Raw genomic sequence first — 17,379 nt, 5'->3', positions numbered from 1 at the left:
TTTTTTTTTTTTTTTTTTTGCACAAAAATATGTGGCTGTACTTGAAAAGGAAAAAGCACTGGAGCAAATAATCATCACCAGTATAAGTATTACCCAGTATCTTTGCATATACTCATTAAAATGTAAAACAAAAAGCAGAAAAATAAAACTTTAAAGAGCCACTTACATAGGCATTTACTGTATTTAAAAAAAAAAAGAGAGACAACAACATCCCATCTGGAAAATCCTGGTGGTTCCTGCCATAACAACATTTGATTTTTACAACCAGTTTGTGTAAGAACTTGCTTATCGGAAAAATCTTCCTGCTACTATCGCTCCCTCTCCCATAGCTCCAATGATAGCACTGGAGCTATTCCAAATATTTTTTATTACTTAAGGTAAACAAAGGTATCAGAAGCAAGTTCATAGATAAAATCATATGAAATGAGAAGAAAAAAAACATGCAAGCTTAACTGAGTATAGATAAGGACTCAAACAGTGTGGAAGGGAAAACAATACTCATGACTTTCTGGAAACAGCACATCAGATGCAAAATGTCTCAATGGGAACTTTTTTAGCGTATGAATACATACAGTTAAAGCAAACACTTTGGCTGACTGGAAGATTATTGCAAATAAGATTGTGTGGCTACTGATTCCAATTCCACAGCACTATATAGAAGATGCTTGAACTGTCTTTCGTGGTCCTTGTTTGCAGCCAAATATTAGCCAGTATCTTAAGACTCTGATACACTGCCAATTTCTTCTTTACAATTTGCATGAATTTAAATGTCATATTCATAATGTATTAATGTTATTAACTGTGTTGACTTTTAATGGCACTTCTTAAAAATACTTAGCAAACAGATAAATATGTAACACATACCTCAAAACTGACAGGTATATTGCGCTTCAATGCAATTTCAAACACTACACTGATCTCAGACTTGTTTGCATCTTTATCTTCTTCTGACTCTTTTCCTGTTTCTCCATTCTGAAAATGAAGAATATATAATCATATTGCAATTTTTAGAACATGAATAATATAATATGCTTTCCCCCAATTTCTCAAGGATTTTTGAGCTATCTGGTCATGCTGTAAATCAGTGTTTTCACATGCATCTCAGCATCCCACTATCAGACACCTGCTGACAGCAAAGCCACATATAATGCACTTATGCTTCATAATAAAGGAACATATACAATGGCAATAGATAATTCAATAGATGGCAAAACAGCTTCTATGGATTTTAGTCTTATTAATGACATGGATAATAATAATAATCTGAATACCCACTTCTTGTGTCAAACACGAGGATCAAACAGATCCTTTGACCTGTTTCTCAGTCTCTCTGTGGGTACCCCTTCCATGCAAGGAAGAAGTCTTCTGCACTTCTTTCAGAAGAAATGCAGTGAATCACCCCCACACGTTGACTGGGTCACCAGGTTACAGGTGTCCTCAGCAGGTCCCGCTGGTTAATGGCCCCTCCATCAACTTCCCTCTGGGAGTTATGACCAGTGTGAAGAGGTAGTGATAGAGAACAGCTTGCTCAACAAAGAACATTATTTATTCATCCATAGGAACATGACAAACAGAGAAGCTAAGAGATAAAAAACAAAAGGCACATGCAAACATTATCCTGCCTAAAACTGAGCTTTGCTTTACACTTTAGGTAGGTCTTATTTTTCTCAGACAACCACCAGCACAGGGATCCAAAGAGTTACCATCATCTGCAGCCACCGCCTTTTGGTGTTTGCCCCTCAGGCTATACCTTCCTTAGTTCTCAGAGTTTTCACTTTCAGCTACTTTCAAACTGCAAAGTTCTGAATGTTTCCAATTGGGATCTCTCAACAAAGATGTAACCTTGGGCAGGCTCCTAATTTTTTATTAGTGGAGGTAAACATCAAAGAACTTCAGCAGAACTAGGTGAATTCCTGCAGTTCCTATCTTACAAACTCTGATCTAAATCTTCAGCCAGCAGCATAGCTACAAAATGCAGATATTGACATTTTAAAATAGTATTAAAAAAGCTTTAGGTTCTTCATATTAACAATAAAATTTGCCAATTATTTATCTAATACTTGTTAACAATATAGTAATCTTTAAGATAACATAGGACTAAACTAACACAGTCAGCTACAGTGTGCAGACATAGAGCCCTTTTTGTCTCATTAAAAGGTTGCAAAATTTTGAGTCTGAAAAAGCAATTTACATTCCTGACATTGATCTGGAGCTACATACAAAGCAAAAAATTATAAATTTTATAGAACTGATAAAAAAAAGAGTGCAGTGCAAAGCAGTAACAAGGGTAGTTAGAATGAAATTATGTAGGACCTTTAGTTTATTTCACATAATGAAATGTAAAAGTACCACTGAAATGAAGAACGTAGGTCATTATTCATAGGGCAAGAAAAAGTATTGATTAGGTTCACTGAGAAAGATCAACCATAGAGTTAAAAGGACAATATTTAAAAATTAAAATATATTCTGGTGGTATAGGGTACCAGTCATAAAGAGTGGGGTATTCTGTAAAAAACCTTCGTGAGAATCTTACTTAGTATGGTATTCAGTTAAGTTTGTGCTTTATAAAGGACACTGATAATCTGAAAAGCTGACAAAAAAAAAGCCACAGGGCTCAACTACTGATTAGAAAAAACAACTAAGTATATGGGGGAGAGATTTTTGATATGTTTGTTACATTTAGCAAGGATAAGAAAATACCAATTATACAGAAAATGAAGCTCACTGAATTTAGGAGAAATAACTTACAAATTATCCTTGAAATGGGCAATAATCACCAGCATAATTTACATAAAATAACACAAAGCCCACTGGACTGTCACCAAGCCTTTAAGAATGTTTACGTTTTCTAGCTAAATTCTAGCTTAACCAGCTATGTGGAGTCTAATATAGAAACGACTGTTTAAAATTTCATGATTAATAGAAACACATCATTCCAGAAAAGCCATAATTGTCCCTTCCGTCCTTGCAATTTAACTCCTTGCATATTTTTCCACTAAACACTTTGGAGAGCCTAACCATCAGTGGATGATAGGAAGGATCATAGACTTCAAGGCTTAGACCTCGGTACTGAGCAATAAAGTTTCAAGTCTTAGTCATATGACTTCCCTAAGGAAGATAAAATATATTCAGGAGTGTCTCAGGTACTTTGGATTTAAATTTGATCCTCATTCCACAACTGACACTTCAATTGTAAGGCCTTTCTTAGTCTCACATTTATGAGACAGCGGAGGTGCTTTGGCAGACACACAATAGTTCTTTTATGAAAGCAGGTTCTCTTTCATCTGTAAACCTGCCCTGTTTGCTGATTGCTTTTAGTTTCTGCTCACTTTATGCTCTTCTACACGTTTGTGCAATAAAGCATTAAGATGCAATACTCATCTTCAGTGGTTTAATATGGATAAAAGATTATATCCTTAACTAAGTTTATCAAAAAGGAAAAAAAGGATATCTTGAAATGAAAGAATAATATAGAGAAGGCTGCATTAAGCAAAGTTACGAAGATGAAAAAGTAAACCCATGTTTTACTGTGCTATATTCCACGGATCTCATTCCAGTGAAATTCACTGAGTTACTCATGGGATGCGGGGCTATATCAGCACTAGCAGATCTGTTCTTGCTCCCCTCTCTGCTCTCCTTGGAAACACAGTGCTAGTGACTGGGCAAGAAAGAAGGGTCGATCTAGACACGTAACAGAGGCCAGCCAGACTCCAATGTGTACTGGCTCTGTTCCACACATGATATCTGAGGAAGGATGAGTCAGCCATCTTTCATGGCTGACCCAAGCAGGTCAGTTCTGCTGAAGGAAGCAGAGTTTCACTGAGCTGGACCGTATTGCATGGTGAGGGCACACCCCACCATAGCGCAGCAGCCCTGCCTGATCCTTGGCACCATGAAGCCCTTAAACTCTACTTCAACCAACCTCCAGTTCTCTGGAGAGCTACACTTAGCTCCACACAATGCAGCTCTTTGTACTCCATCAAGACCAAGGCATAGTGTTACCTCCAGCCTTCTCCAGTCACCTACAAATCTAACCCATGAAGTGACAGAGATATTTTCATGACCAGCCCACAACCAGCTCCCTTCACCCTCAACATAACCAAGCCACAGAGGTTTTCCTGACTGAGGACTTGATTTAGTCTTCTACCCGTAGACATCTGAGATGCTATAGTATCCGAAGTGGTTTTCAACCGCTGTACCACCAACTCACAGTATTCCCACAGCTCTTGCAAGTACTATGTGAATGTCTCATCTGCTATACGATACTGTCTCCTGACAGGACTTCCCTATTCTTCTCATAGCTAACCGTGGATTTGATTCAGTTTACATATATAACTTATGGTGGTGAAGAGAAGAATAAAGTTACTTCACTAGCTCATAAGAGAGGCAACAATAAACCATGCTACAAGAATTTAGGAAACTCAATTTGCTATGACTACATCTTCCAAAAGCCTGCACTTCCTAATAGACACTGATGTAAACAGACACTAAATAGATCCAGTTAGGCAAGAATGTTAATTAAAGATTTTATTACTTTTGCTAGGTAAATTTCATATGTACCTGAGCTATGAAAATTCAATATATAAACGATGTATGTATTGATGTTACTTATATATATTATATACTTGTGCCTAATATTCATTATCCTATGCACTTAGTGGTTTCTATTCTGATTAATGGGTATCTTGAATTCAAAGTTTCTTTCAATAAAACATAATACTAAACATATAAATTTCAAGAACTTAGAATATGCTGAACAAAAGATATGTTTCAATACTATGAGATTCCCACTCAGATTTGCGTTAAGGATTCATTACAGACCAATACATTTGACTGGAAACCAAAAGAGAAAGGAAAGGAAATAACAATGAGATAGGAAATAGGGACTCTTCCTAAGACTTTACATATTCTTTTTTAATAGTTATCCTGTTTTTTAGAAAAAAAAAAAATCAGTATTAATTACAGTAACTAATTTCAAAGAGAATTTCCTGATTCAGAAAAACAATAAAGAAAAACAAAAGTGTGAGTCAAACTCTCTTTGGATCAAAAGGAGGATGTAGATGCAGAGTGAGGCAGAAACAACAAAGATTTTTTTTAATACAGAAAATTATTTCCATTCCTAAAAATCATCTCCAAACTACCACACAAGACACTGAAGGTACCATTAGTGCACAGAAGTTCAACAGGCATCATCAGAAAGAGTATATGAAATTAAAAGATTGTCTCCTCATGTATTTATTTTGACTTATTTGACCGAGCAATTTTATTATATTTGTCCTTTGAAATTATTTCAAATAATTCTGAGAATAATTTCAAAATATTTCAAATTATTCTGAGAATAATTTTTCTGTCAAATTTTTTTATAATATGATTAAACATTTTTCATTTTCAGGTAGCAATACACAGCCCTTACAAACAGAGCAGTGAGAAAGCCAGCTATTCAAAAGGGTACTAAGTGGCTAAAAGCCTAACACTGCCGGACAGGTGATGAGCAGCCATCAGTGAGCTCTGTCAGGTTCTTATGTTCATTGGGGACAAATCATTTCAGCTGCAAGGATCACATTCATGCCACAAAGCGCATTTACAGTTACTACTACATTCTCCACGAAGCCAATGATTAAATGGACATTTTCTCCACTTTTGGTATAATCTCAAATATATTAATTTTATTCTGATTTTATTTTTTACTTAATTACTGTTGACAATCCCATCTTTAAAATGCCTACTTATTTTTGTTATTTAAATATAGTTCCATGTTAGGTGTGCTGTTATAAAGAAATAACACTAACAATTTGTAAGTATTACTTCTCTAATTGCTGAGCCTAATATGAAAAAAAGCCACTAAAAATGAAACATTGAAATACTAGCAATTAAATTGTTCGATTTGGTATCTTAAAGTGAAGAGATTGACTTTCAGAAACACAAACCTGAGGTAATTTTTCTGGAATGGGCTCATTCTGAAGAGCTTGAAGGGCCTTCATTGCAGCATTATGTCTAGCAGCTTGACGAGTCTTTCCTTCCCCAAAAAATTCACTGTTGCCCACAGTTAACTGGACATAGAAAATTTTAGGCACTGGGCAGTGATATCTGAAAAGAAGTCATGAAAAGAAAACAACAATATAAGTTATGAATTTTAACCATCAATTTCATGTAACGTAGAGCAGTAGTTAGGGATAAAACATTATCTTTTCTCACAGAGTAAGGCCAAACACCGGACTGTTCCTCAGCAAGGCCATCACTAACTCTGACAGCAGCTCCTACATGCAAAATTGCTCCTGACCCACATTTGCAGGGCTCTGCAATAAGCTCTACAACAGCCTAAGAGGCCTGCTCTGCTCCCTTCTTGGTTTTGAGAAGCCTTGAGAAGAGAAACCTAAGCAAAACCGAAAGCTCCAGTGAAAGCCATGCTTGAGAGACAATTCCTGTCCCATAGGAAAGTGGCACAGAGGAAGGATTGTGAGGTCTCTCATCTGAAACCTGCCGACATAGCTCAGGTTTTGGGGACAACAAGAAGTGAGACAGCAGAGTGAGGGACCTGAACAAAGTACTGCCAGCCGCTTTTCAAAGCTCAAGTATTGGAACTGTTCTTTGAGCATAAGAAGGAGTTCTCTTCCAAACGTGTAACAGAGAGTAGGGAGAAGCTCTCCTCCAACACTGTAATAGTCAGATATTTTCTAGGCACTGAAAGAAAAGCAGCCATCACCACCACATTGTTATCAGAGTTTTTTCCTTCCTACAGAAAATTTTCCAAATATAATGGCAGGGTTTGTTTTTCTGTCTGAAAGGCAGAAAGATAAAGCAAAAAATTTAATGTTTTCCTATGACCTGGCACAGCTATTATTCCTCAAAGAAAGAAGTGTCTTTATTCATATCATCAACTCCACATCTCTATTTTCAGCAATAAAAATAGCTTACACGACCCATACTCCCTATCCTGAAACTTGTCTCTCACTAGCAGTGAATGAAGAGACGTAATGTCATTCTTGGGTTTGCGAGGTCCTGTCACAGCACTGTGACAAATACAAACATAAAAGTTTGTCTACATTAGCAGCTTCTACAGAGAAGAAGTATTCCGCCATCACCCCCAGAAAAAGCAAATCAGCACGGATAATTAGTTCTAATCACTGTTAAAACTATAATATGTCAAGAGAACACTTCCAAAAAGTCATCTAATCATATTCTACATAGATGAGGGAAATTGCTTCATACTCTTCGCTCTGTGGTCTAGTCTGCCTGTGCTCCTTCCTCAAACAAAGGCTTTTCTAACACACTGGAGATTCAGTCCTTGCAAAAATATATACCTATCAGAAAAGGTTTCCCATTTATGACAAATAACCTGCACACATTCTATGGCAATGTAAAAAAAGCCCAGGATTCCAAAAGCATGGCCAATAGATGGTCCATCGCAACAAAACTAGAACCACTCAAAAACACAACAAAGTATTACATTTTCCTTCTTCCTCTTAAAGGATCCCTGTTAAAATGTGTTCTCTCCATTTTCATGTGTTGGCATGCATGGTTAATTTTTTGTATGAAGACTTTCTGATTTTTCATTAATAATTATAACTGACTTGTTTCAACTATAAAACAAAATTAAAAGTTTTTCAGATAGCAGCACACTTCAACTCCAAACAAGTGTGAATAAGCACTCCAGTATCAGTGTCCCTGAACTTTGGGCCTAATTAAAAAATAGGTTTATATGGAAAGGGCAAAACCATAACACTGGCTCCAACAAGCCTCTGGCTATAGGGCCTTGGAGGGGTGAGCTAAGTTGCCTTTACGACATGGCAGAAGTGAGTATTTACTTTGCTTTCCTGTTTACATTCAATGCGGTTATAGGGAATTATTAAGGCCTGGAAATGCATTTGCGCGTGTTACATTTTCATACGATTACAGAATAACTCAGGTCGGAAATATTAAAAATAAATTTAGGGAATATGCAGGCAATAGATGTAAATAATACCTTGAAAGAATTTAAATCTAAGAATTGGGAACAGGCCTTTGACATGAAACATAGGTCAAACTATATTTCCAAAGTGAAAAATATTAACTTATTTAAAATCAAGGGAAAAAAATGAAAAACTTCATCAGTAAAGTCACCATCAACTGAACTTCTTCCACAGCTGGCTTAGAGCTGTCTGTCCCTGGCTCTTCTACACCACTAATGTGATTGCTTAAAAGACTTTCTTTAGTTTTTCACAGAAACAGAGAAGAGGTGAGGTTGGAAGTGGCCTCAGGAGATTCCCTAGTCCAACCCTCTCTGCTCAAAGCAGGTCAGTTAGAGCAAACTGCTCAGGACCACTTCCCATTAGGTTTTCAGTATCTCCAAGGGTCGTTGACTCAACAAACCTGTCTGGCAATCCAGATGTAACCCCTCACCAGGACTAAGTAGAGGGGAAGGATGACCTCCCTCAACCTGTTGACAACACTCTTCTAAATGCAGCCCAGGATACTGATTGCTGCCTTTGTTGCAAGGACACAGTACCTGCTCATATTTAACTTGGTGTTCACCAGGTTCTGCAGCCAGTTGGCCTCCACTATGTAGTGATGTATGGGGTTATTCCGCCCTGGTGCAGAGATTTGCACTTCCCTTTGTTGTACCTCATGAGGTTATTGCCCACCCTCTTATCCTGCCCGTCTGGATGGCAGAGGAACCCTCTGGTGCATCAGCCACTTCTCCCAGGTTTGTATCATCTGCAGACTTGCTGATGGTACACTCTGCCGCATCGTTAATGGATCATTAATGGATGCCACATCCAGTAATGAAGATATTAAACAGTACTGAGTCCCCCATTGATCACTGGTGTAGACTACTACTGGCTGGCCACCAGCTACACTTTGTGTCACAGATCTCACCCCTTTGAGCACAGCAATTCAGCCAGTTTTCAAAATCCCTCACTGTCCGTTTAACCAGGCCATACTTCACGAGTTTGTCGATGAGGATGTTATACAAGACAATGGTCAGAAGCCTTGATAAACTCACGATAAACAACATCCACTTCTTTGCTCTCATTCACCGAGCTAGTCATCTGATTGTATAAAGCTATCAGATTGGTCAGGCACAATCTTAACTTTTTAAACACATGCTAACTACTTATGGTCACTTGTCATTCTTAATGTGATCAAAAATGTTTTTCAATATTATTTCCCCCATCATCTCAAGGAATGAAGTGAGACTGACTGATTTATTATTTACTCAGATCCTTCTTCCTACCTTTCACAAAAATAGGAGTAAAATTTGCTTTCTTCTAGACCTCAGAAACCTCCCTAATCACATCCCGTAGGCTTTTGCTTACTTGCATGCACACACTTGGGGTGGGATCTCTTCAGCTCTCTTTTGTTGGTTTTAGGGTCTCTATTCTCAACATCATCCTTAAGTCTTTGCCTACTAACTTGATCTGTCACTTCCTCACTTGGTTAAAGGTCAATTCCACTCTCCTTCACTCTAAAGCTCTCCTGACCAAATTGGCCAACCTGTTGATAAGATCTTGCCCCACCTGGTGTGGATCCTGTCACTTCCAATCATTGATCCTCAAAAAGGTGCCACATTTGCAAAAATGAAATCTCTGTAGTCATGCTTGTTATGCTCCAAGTGTTCCCTTACAGTATCACTGGTGCCCACAAGGAAGATCAACGGTAGGTAACAGTCTGAGGAACAGAGAACTCTTGGCAGTCTATCCACAAGGTCCCAACTCAAGCCCTCAGTGAGAAGCAAACCTCCCTGCACAGCAGGTCAGGTTCACAGATGGCAGTTTCCACTCCCTGCAGTAGGAAGCTGCCCACTGTTATCACTTGCTGCTTCCTTCTGGTGCTGCTGCCGGGAGTCCAATAAGCAGTGACTCTCCTTGCTCCTCCTTTGGTATGGTGGGTATTCAGGCTCTGAATTCAATTCTCTGATTCAGGGATTCAGACCCCTGCAGGGTCTCGGTCCAATTGATCTCTTACTCATAAGCTCTAGTCATGTCAGCACAGTTTGCTGACATCTTCCTGCATCTCCTTTACTTGGTAACACAGATCCTCTGACAGCGCACCTCTCCTGCAGAAAAGACCACTACCTCCCCAACCCAGCCACAGCACTGGAGCTAGACATGACCCAAGGTTTCTGACGTACCAGGGATAGCTGCTGCAGATAGTGCTAGGAACTGTGCCACGTGGCATATCACCACCATCGCCAAGCACACACACACACATTCTTCAGAGCGTCTTCTGCAGAGTGCTAGCCCCTTTCTGCATGAATTACCATGCAAACCGCTGCATCTGCTGGCTGTCTCTAGGAGAGGTGCTTTAGGCCCTGCACTTATATTTTCTTCTCCCTAGTACCAGCTGAAAGGATGCTTGTCCCTCTCTAATTAGGAGAGAGCTGGAAGAAAAGCTCAGTGCAGCTTTTGATGAGGAATAGCTGAAAGAGCTTGTTGGACAGCTGCTGGAAGCCACAGCCACAGCCTCCTGCTCCTATCCTTTCCCTGCAGCAACAGGCACCGTCAAGTTCCTCACAGAGTTCTCAGGAATCCTCCCACCATCCCAGGAGAAGTTCTCAGAATGTCTAGAAGTAGAGTCTGGAAACTGCTGCATCTGTTGGCTACCTCTGTTAACTGCAGCTTAGCACAAGATAATCTCAGTCATGCAAAAGCAGTAAGCACGTTGATAGCACATCCCACTTCATTACTTCACAATCCTCTTCAAATAAAAAGAAATGTGGTAGCACTGTCAGCAGCTACCTAGATTCACGGCAAATACAGCACCCATCAGAAGTTCCTGTTTCCTGTTGAGTAACCAGACCTACCTTTCTCTCCATTTACATGCAAAGAAGAAAAGCACATGACTCTTAATCCACTTTATAAACTCAGATCCCACAACAGGCCTTCTCTTTTTCCCTTCTCCCTCCCCACCTTCTCTTTTGAAGAGTATTTAGGGAGCTATTTATGTGATAATATGGAAAAATTATATTCAGCCTATAGCTCTAGAGCTTCATGCAGCTCTTTGGCATTGGCAGAATTGATTAGGCTTTTACATGGTTTTGATTAAACTTTCCTTGCTCTGCTTGGTCTCAAGCAGGGTTAACAGAGCACTAATAATATGAACATTGCCAGGAAAGTGCAAGGAGCACCTGAAATCCCCAGAAAATGGACTAAATCTGTGAGAATATTGGCTCCTCTACAACATGGAACATGTCAAATAGAAACAAAGCATTCTCCCCTTTTCAGTGGTGAGGACATAGACTGTATTAACAAATGGCTTAAAAGTAATCATCATAATACCATCTGAAAGTACAGTGCAATGATTAAACTGAATTTTAATACAGAATGATTCTGCATCCTGAAGATGCACACGGGTAAGGAACAATCCCCTGCAAAATTAAGGTGATATATCTGCCACTGACCATTAACAAACCTTTCCAATGTATTACAACTGAGTTATTAAAAAGGACTGAAAACATTAATAATTAACAATAGAATTTCCTGATTATTACACAACAACATACCAGTACAGTATTCTCCATCACAAGAACATTCACATGTCAGTCCTACTCTCCTCAGCACTCTATCACTCCGTTCAGCCACAGCACTGAAAACAGCCACGATTTCCAATAAGCAACACTTCAAGTATGGACAGATCAGATTTCTGGAGGTTTTAGAACTACCTACATTTAAAGAATATGCGTCTCTCTGCGTTCTACATGGCAGCTACAAAGGCTAGGATTTTTCCTTTAGAGAAAATTCTTGTGTAAAAAAGATTCCCAGGTGGTACTAGCACACTCCTCAGAACATAAACTGACAGACACAGCCAAATGACAGAAGGTTACAAGGCTAGAAGAAACAAAAGGACATGTGAAATGATACAATTGGAAGACAAAAAAATGTGATAAAGGATAATACTTTAAAAACTAGTCACATACAACCAATTAAGGCAAGTTTATTTTCATCTGGCTCTTCTGGACATATGAGATTCTTAAGAAGATCCCTCAAATAAGAGGTCTGGAAAGCGGGTCCTCTTTATTGCCAGGTTTCAGAGCATCAGAAATCTAGTTTTTACCTAATGCCATTGGTATCACTTTAGAACAGTCAACCTGAAAAAAGATATTTGCTCTATGACTGTGACCTTGCATACCAAATTTCAGCAATGAGCAAATATTTACAACTAGTTATAAATCCCTAAAAATAGGGGTTCATAGCAGAAATGCTGACAGACCTTAACTTAGTTGGTGTGAGCGGGCGCCACTATAATTAAATAAATCACCAAGGTCTGTTGACAATTAGAAAACTCATTTTGGTTTGCCACAGAGACAAACAAAAATCCTGTTCATTATACTTTTACTGGAATATGATGTCATAACATGTAAGCATACTGAAACAATCTGCTGCTTTTCTAACCATAATATTAATTGCATACTAAGGAGCCCTTGGGGCCTCTGCTTTTTTGGCCATCAAATCCACAAACAGAAAGACAAATAAAGTATTAGTACATACGTTATGTGTTCATGCTGCATTTCCTGCATTTCTCTGTATTCCTCAATGGCAGAAATGTTTCTGATAAATATTGTTACTTTATTCTTAGAAAGGGAAAAAAAACAAGCGCAAGCTGCAGTTCATGGAAGCCAGGAAGTTTACTTAGATTTAGCCTTGTGTTCAGTGAGGGTTTGTCTAAATTCTAATGGCAAATATATTCTTCTCCTATGTAAAAAAGAACAAATAAACCAAATTACCTCCCCACTACACAAGTGTTACAGAAAGTATTATCCTGGTCTCATTTCATAATGCACAGTGAAGAGGAACCAGCACCATTTTGGCCAAGATGAGGGCCACTCAAACGAGATACAACATGGTACAGGAAGGTCATTCATCGGGTACCAGCTGCGTGATGAAAGGGACATTCTCTGGACTTTTTCCCCTCTGGCTCCTCTTCCATACCAACTCAATCAAGCTGGCAGCCCTGCCGACACTGCTTAACCAGGAAAGTTGTGAGATTTGCAAGTGCAGGGACAGAGAGCAACAGACGGTGCAGGGGAGTAGGAAACAGTATTTGCTGTGAAAACCTTTTTCTCTGTAACATTTGAAATTTCTCTAGGAGAGAAGTGTTTAGTGCAGCTGTTCCCCAGCCATGCCCTATTTTTCTAAGCAGTCCATTAGCCACATGCATTTCTTACAGATGTGAGGACTATGTTTTGAAGAAGGAAACATCCAGTATAGCCACTTTTGTCTTCATACAGTCCACTTTCGTGTTCTTTCAGCAGGTCCACAACAACACCTGGGAACAAAGAGGCTCTCTTTTCCAAGTACTCCTTTTGAGAACTACAGTCCATTATCCCTGAATCAGCCTGGCTGTCCTCTTCCAGATTACCTTCACATCCTCCAAAAACATTCTTAATGTAAAGTGTGCAAGACAAGGCAATATGTATCCTTTTTAGCCACAGACATCCCTTATTATACAGAAAAATAATATTCTGAAATTTCTATTCAGCTGAGTTATTTATATAGCCTGCTACTGTTTTCACCTTTCTAATGTTGATCTCCTCTCAGCTACATAGATGAGATTTTGAAAAGAAGAAAAATCATGTATATTTGTCCCGGACTATCCTTCATTCAAAAGATAGCTTTGAACTATAATCCAAATCTTTAAAACTTTAAAATTAATTTAATTAATTCTGAATGTTTCAGTACTTTTCTCGAGATAATATTTGCTATGATCAGTTTATAAAACTACTTTTGACCTGGTTGTAGAAAACCCCTAAGCAACATAATGTTTAATTGACTACGTAAGAATTACAAAGAATAACCATGTGATGAAAACATATTAATGGAAAAGACATTCAAAAGTATGTTGGTTTGGGTTTTTTTAATAATGAGAAAACATAATAAAGATTCTTCCCATTTTAAGACATAGAAACCCCAAACCTTCTAATTTTCAAAGGTAAGAATGTAAGCAAATCCTGCATTAAATGGTCAAGATCCATGAGTTGCAGGCAACTGCATAATGCAATCCTCTTTATCTGTTAAGGTCTACTAGAAAACAAATTACTTGCTTCCAGCGCTTCTGCTGGGAGGATGAACTAGAAGTTGAGTTGATACTTGGGAATCTCCTCATGTTCAGCTTGGCCTTACTTTTACATTTTGGTTTGTATCAATATTCTCCTTTAACTTACATATCTCATTTACTTTTTTTGTTATGCTTACCTTCCAAAGTGAGCTTTCTCATTCCCTCTCAGCCTTTGTGTTGCAAGAGAACAAGTCCAGGTATTTTAGAAGTCTTCTGTATAAAAGCTACCCACTGACTTAATAATCCTTCAGAGCCCTTCCCTATACTTGTTTCTGTTCTCGAATATAAGCGTTGAGAATAGTAGACAATATACCATGTGAAAGATTAACACTGTTCTGTATAACAGCAATATTTATGTATCTTTACCAGAAATACCTTGCTCAACACATCTTAAAAATCACACTTGCCTCTTCTCTGGTTCAATCACATCAGTTGTTCTTTATCTTGCAAAAAATTAATAGTATTAGATAACACTCCTGTTCTGTGATTTCCAACTGAATAACCCTCAGGTGACAAAGAGTTAGTAGTACTAGTGCCTATGGTCTTAATCTTACCATTTTATATACCAGAAAAATCTATCTTATCCCATTTCTAATGTGTCAGTCCTCACAATCATCAAACTCTTCCTGCATATCTTGATCTTACTCTGTAGTGATGATGTCTGCGCTACATCCCATGAACATTTTCCTACTTTTTGTGCCAACATCTTTAACAAAAATAATTAAAAATAAATAAAAGATTTTAAAACTGGAAGAACTGCACTTAATAATATTCCTCCAAGTTTGACTTTTAATACTGCTGATTATTTTTATATTCCTTTCCAACTCACATTTCTTAAACAAATCCCCCTCTCCTTCAGTTTAATGAAAACTGCTATAAAATGCTTAACTGAAGCCCACAAATATTTACTTTCTTTACCTAAAACATGAGTTAACACATAGCATGCAAGGCTAACACATTAGTCAGACACAATCTACCTTTAGTATACAGTAACTTTGTGTCGGATTTTATCCTTTTTAGCTTCCCTGTCTTTATTTCTACTTTCTTTTAAACATTGTGCTGAGTCTGTGAATATTTTGTGAAGTTAATGATGATTCCCTTCTCTATTTTTTTCTTCTTTTCCTGAGCCAGAGACTATGCCGTTCCTTCAAGCAATATGACTAATTTAATAAAAAAAAATTACTCATATTTTCATGATCACAATATTGAAACATTCCTGAGTAAAAAAACAAGAGGGAGGGGGATTCAGTTTACATAACATTATCTAATGTGGAATCTCCCCAGGAGAATTTGTGATGGCAAGACGATAATATTGCCACATCACTGTATCTCTGCATTCCAAGTTGCTCAATACAGACATCTGACTGAAACTTGACATACTCTCTGCACATACCACTACCTTTGTTTACATTTGCAGTAAATATGTACACTGGCAAGTAAAAAACAGCTACTCATCAAAAGTAATTAGAAGAAACCAAAAGAAAGCTGCAGACATTATAAGATAAATACTTTAACAGTCATGAATTAAGCTAACAAGTAATACAACACACATATTGAGCCAACTGTGTAGCACTAGTTATAGAGAGATGTTTCCACACACGTAAGTTCAGATCTCTGCTTCCACTTTCATTGCTCTCTTTGCTTTAGTCTAAAACCCTAAAGTCTAGAATAAGCACTTTACAAAATACCAGAAGCCCCTTAATACCAGCCAGAATATCCATCCTCCCCCTGCCCCCTCCTTTTTTTAAGAAAGAAAAACTAGTGCAAGAGACATGAGAGGATAAACAGCAAAAGGCTAAGAAGTAAAAAGAAAAAGCAAGGGAAAAAGAGATCATGGGATGAACCTTCCAAAGCACTGCACGTTGAAGGCTGAGGAAGAAAAAACAAGTGAAAAACAGCCATGAAAATTAAGAATGGAGCACATAACAAAAGGTTATGTGCTGCTGAAGAAGTATTTTTATCTATCAACAGAGTTACTAAGTAATGGAAAAGGTCAACACAACTCCAACTTATTCTTGACTGCAGAAACAGCATAAATAATATAAGAACATAACAAGAATATTGCCTCCAGAGTTTAAGGCACTGGAAAATGTCAGCAGGACAATGCTAAAATGGAGATGGGGGCTAAGGGGAAGAAAAGATAAATAGAATGAAAAGAAGATGTTCTTTTCTGTGACAGAAAAACAAGTACAAGAAGAATAAAAGGAAAAATGAAGCTGTGATGTACACTGTATACTTAGAGGTTAAAGCAGACATCTAGAATACAAACATCTCAAACTCTTATCTGCTTCAGCTCTCAAAATTTCCCATGAACTGTATTACTCACTAATCCTTACAAACATGCAGAGTGGTTACTGAGAATACTGTCCAAATATCCATTACAGTAAAAGAACATAAACAACATTGCATATCTGACTACAGTATCATTTTCTTTCTACATAAGAAACTCATACTAAAACAAAAAAAAAAAATCATGTCACTTGCCAGCCTAGAGACTAAGCAAATGAGACAATGAAGTACCTCACTCATTTAATTTTATCATATATTTATACAGGTAATATAATGCTAATAAAATTGTTACTAATAAAATTATCTCAGGCCTAGGGCTTCATAGGAATTAATTAATTTAAAAGTCCACAGAGGAAGAAGGCCCAAGAAAGTTCTTAGAGCGATTCGCACCATGAAAGTTAACTTATGTTGAAATACGTAGTGTATATTGGGCTACATTCTATTCCCACTTGGAGGAACATAAACATACAGACATTAAATTGCATTATCCAGTGGAAAAAATTTAACATATCATTTTAAACTTAGTAATTAAAGGACTGGAAGTAAAGACAAACTGAAAAAACCTCACTTAAACCTGGCTTAACAAGCCCCTCTCAGCAGCTGAGTGCAGTTAACTGAGGACACACAGTCTCCTACCTCACTAGTTACCATCTCTGCGTCCTCCGAAACTGTACTATCATGGCCAGCTACAGCTGCTGTCCAGAAATCTTCCCATCTGACTTGCAAAGAAATGAAATGTCAGAGAGAAAGAGCTTGGTCAATTGGAAAGGGAATATATTTCGTGTTGCTCTGCAGTGACCCTATCAGGATGCTGAAAATAACATTGATGGCCTTACGAAGAAAGCTCTATCCCATGGGAGGGAAAGGGAAGGATTTTGTTAATCAGCCATAATGAAGTTTGGAAGGAGCAAACAGGTCAGAAATCAAAAAGATGAGTGGTGAAGTCTTTCAGCACATTGATTCCTTTCTACTTAAAAGCATTTTAAAAAGCACATTTCCTAATGTATCTTATTCATGAACAGCGGACATAAAACTCAATTTTCAAATTTCAGCAGG

At 37.9% G+C, this 17,379-nt stretch overlaps 1 protein-coding gene across 1 annotated transcript in view; it reads right to left on the bottom strand.

Moving 5' to 3' along the window:
• The window catches only part of LOC104499989 (double-stranded RNA-binding protein Staufen homolog 2-like), a gene marked incomplete at its 3' end in the record, with an annotated part of 57,832 nt that overhangs the window by 17,078 nt on the left and 23,375 nt on the right, over positions 1–17,379 (bottom strand). The window contains exons 5-6 of the mRNA XM_010143571.1: positions 5,928–6,087; positions 865–972 (exon numbers count right to left, since the gene is read on the bottom strand). Coding sequence (XP_010141873.1) covers positions 865–972; positions 5,928–6,087 — 268 coding nt within the window. The remainder of the gene's footprint in view (positions 1–864; positions 973–5,927; positions 6,088–17,379) is intronic.

This window comes from Buceros rhinoceros, unplaced genomic scaffold (genome assembly GCF_000710305.1).
Source record: "Buceros rhinoceros silvestris isolate BGI_N320 unplaced genomic scaffold, ASM71030v1 scaffold3169, whole genome shotgun sequence".
NCBI lineage: Eukaryota > Metazoa > Chordata > Aves > Bucerotiformes > Bucerotidae > Buceros > Buceros rhinoceros.
The sequence above is the reverse complement of the archived record's forward strand: the minus strand, read 5'-3'. Positions and strand labels throughout refer to the sequence as shown.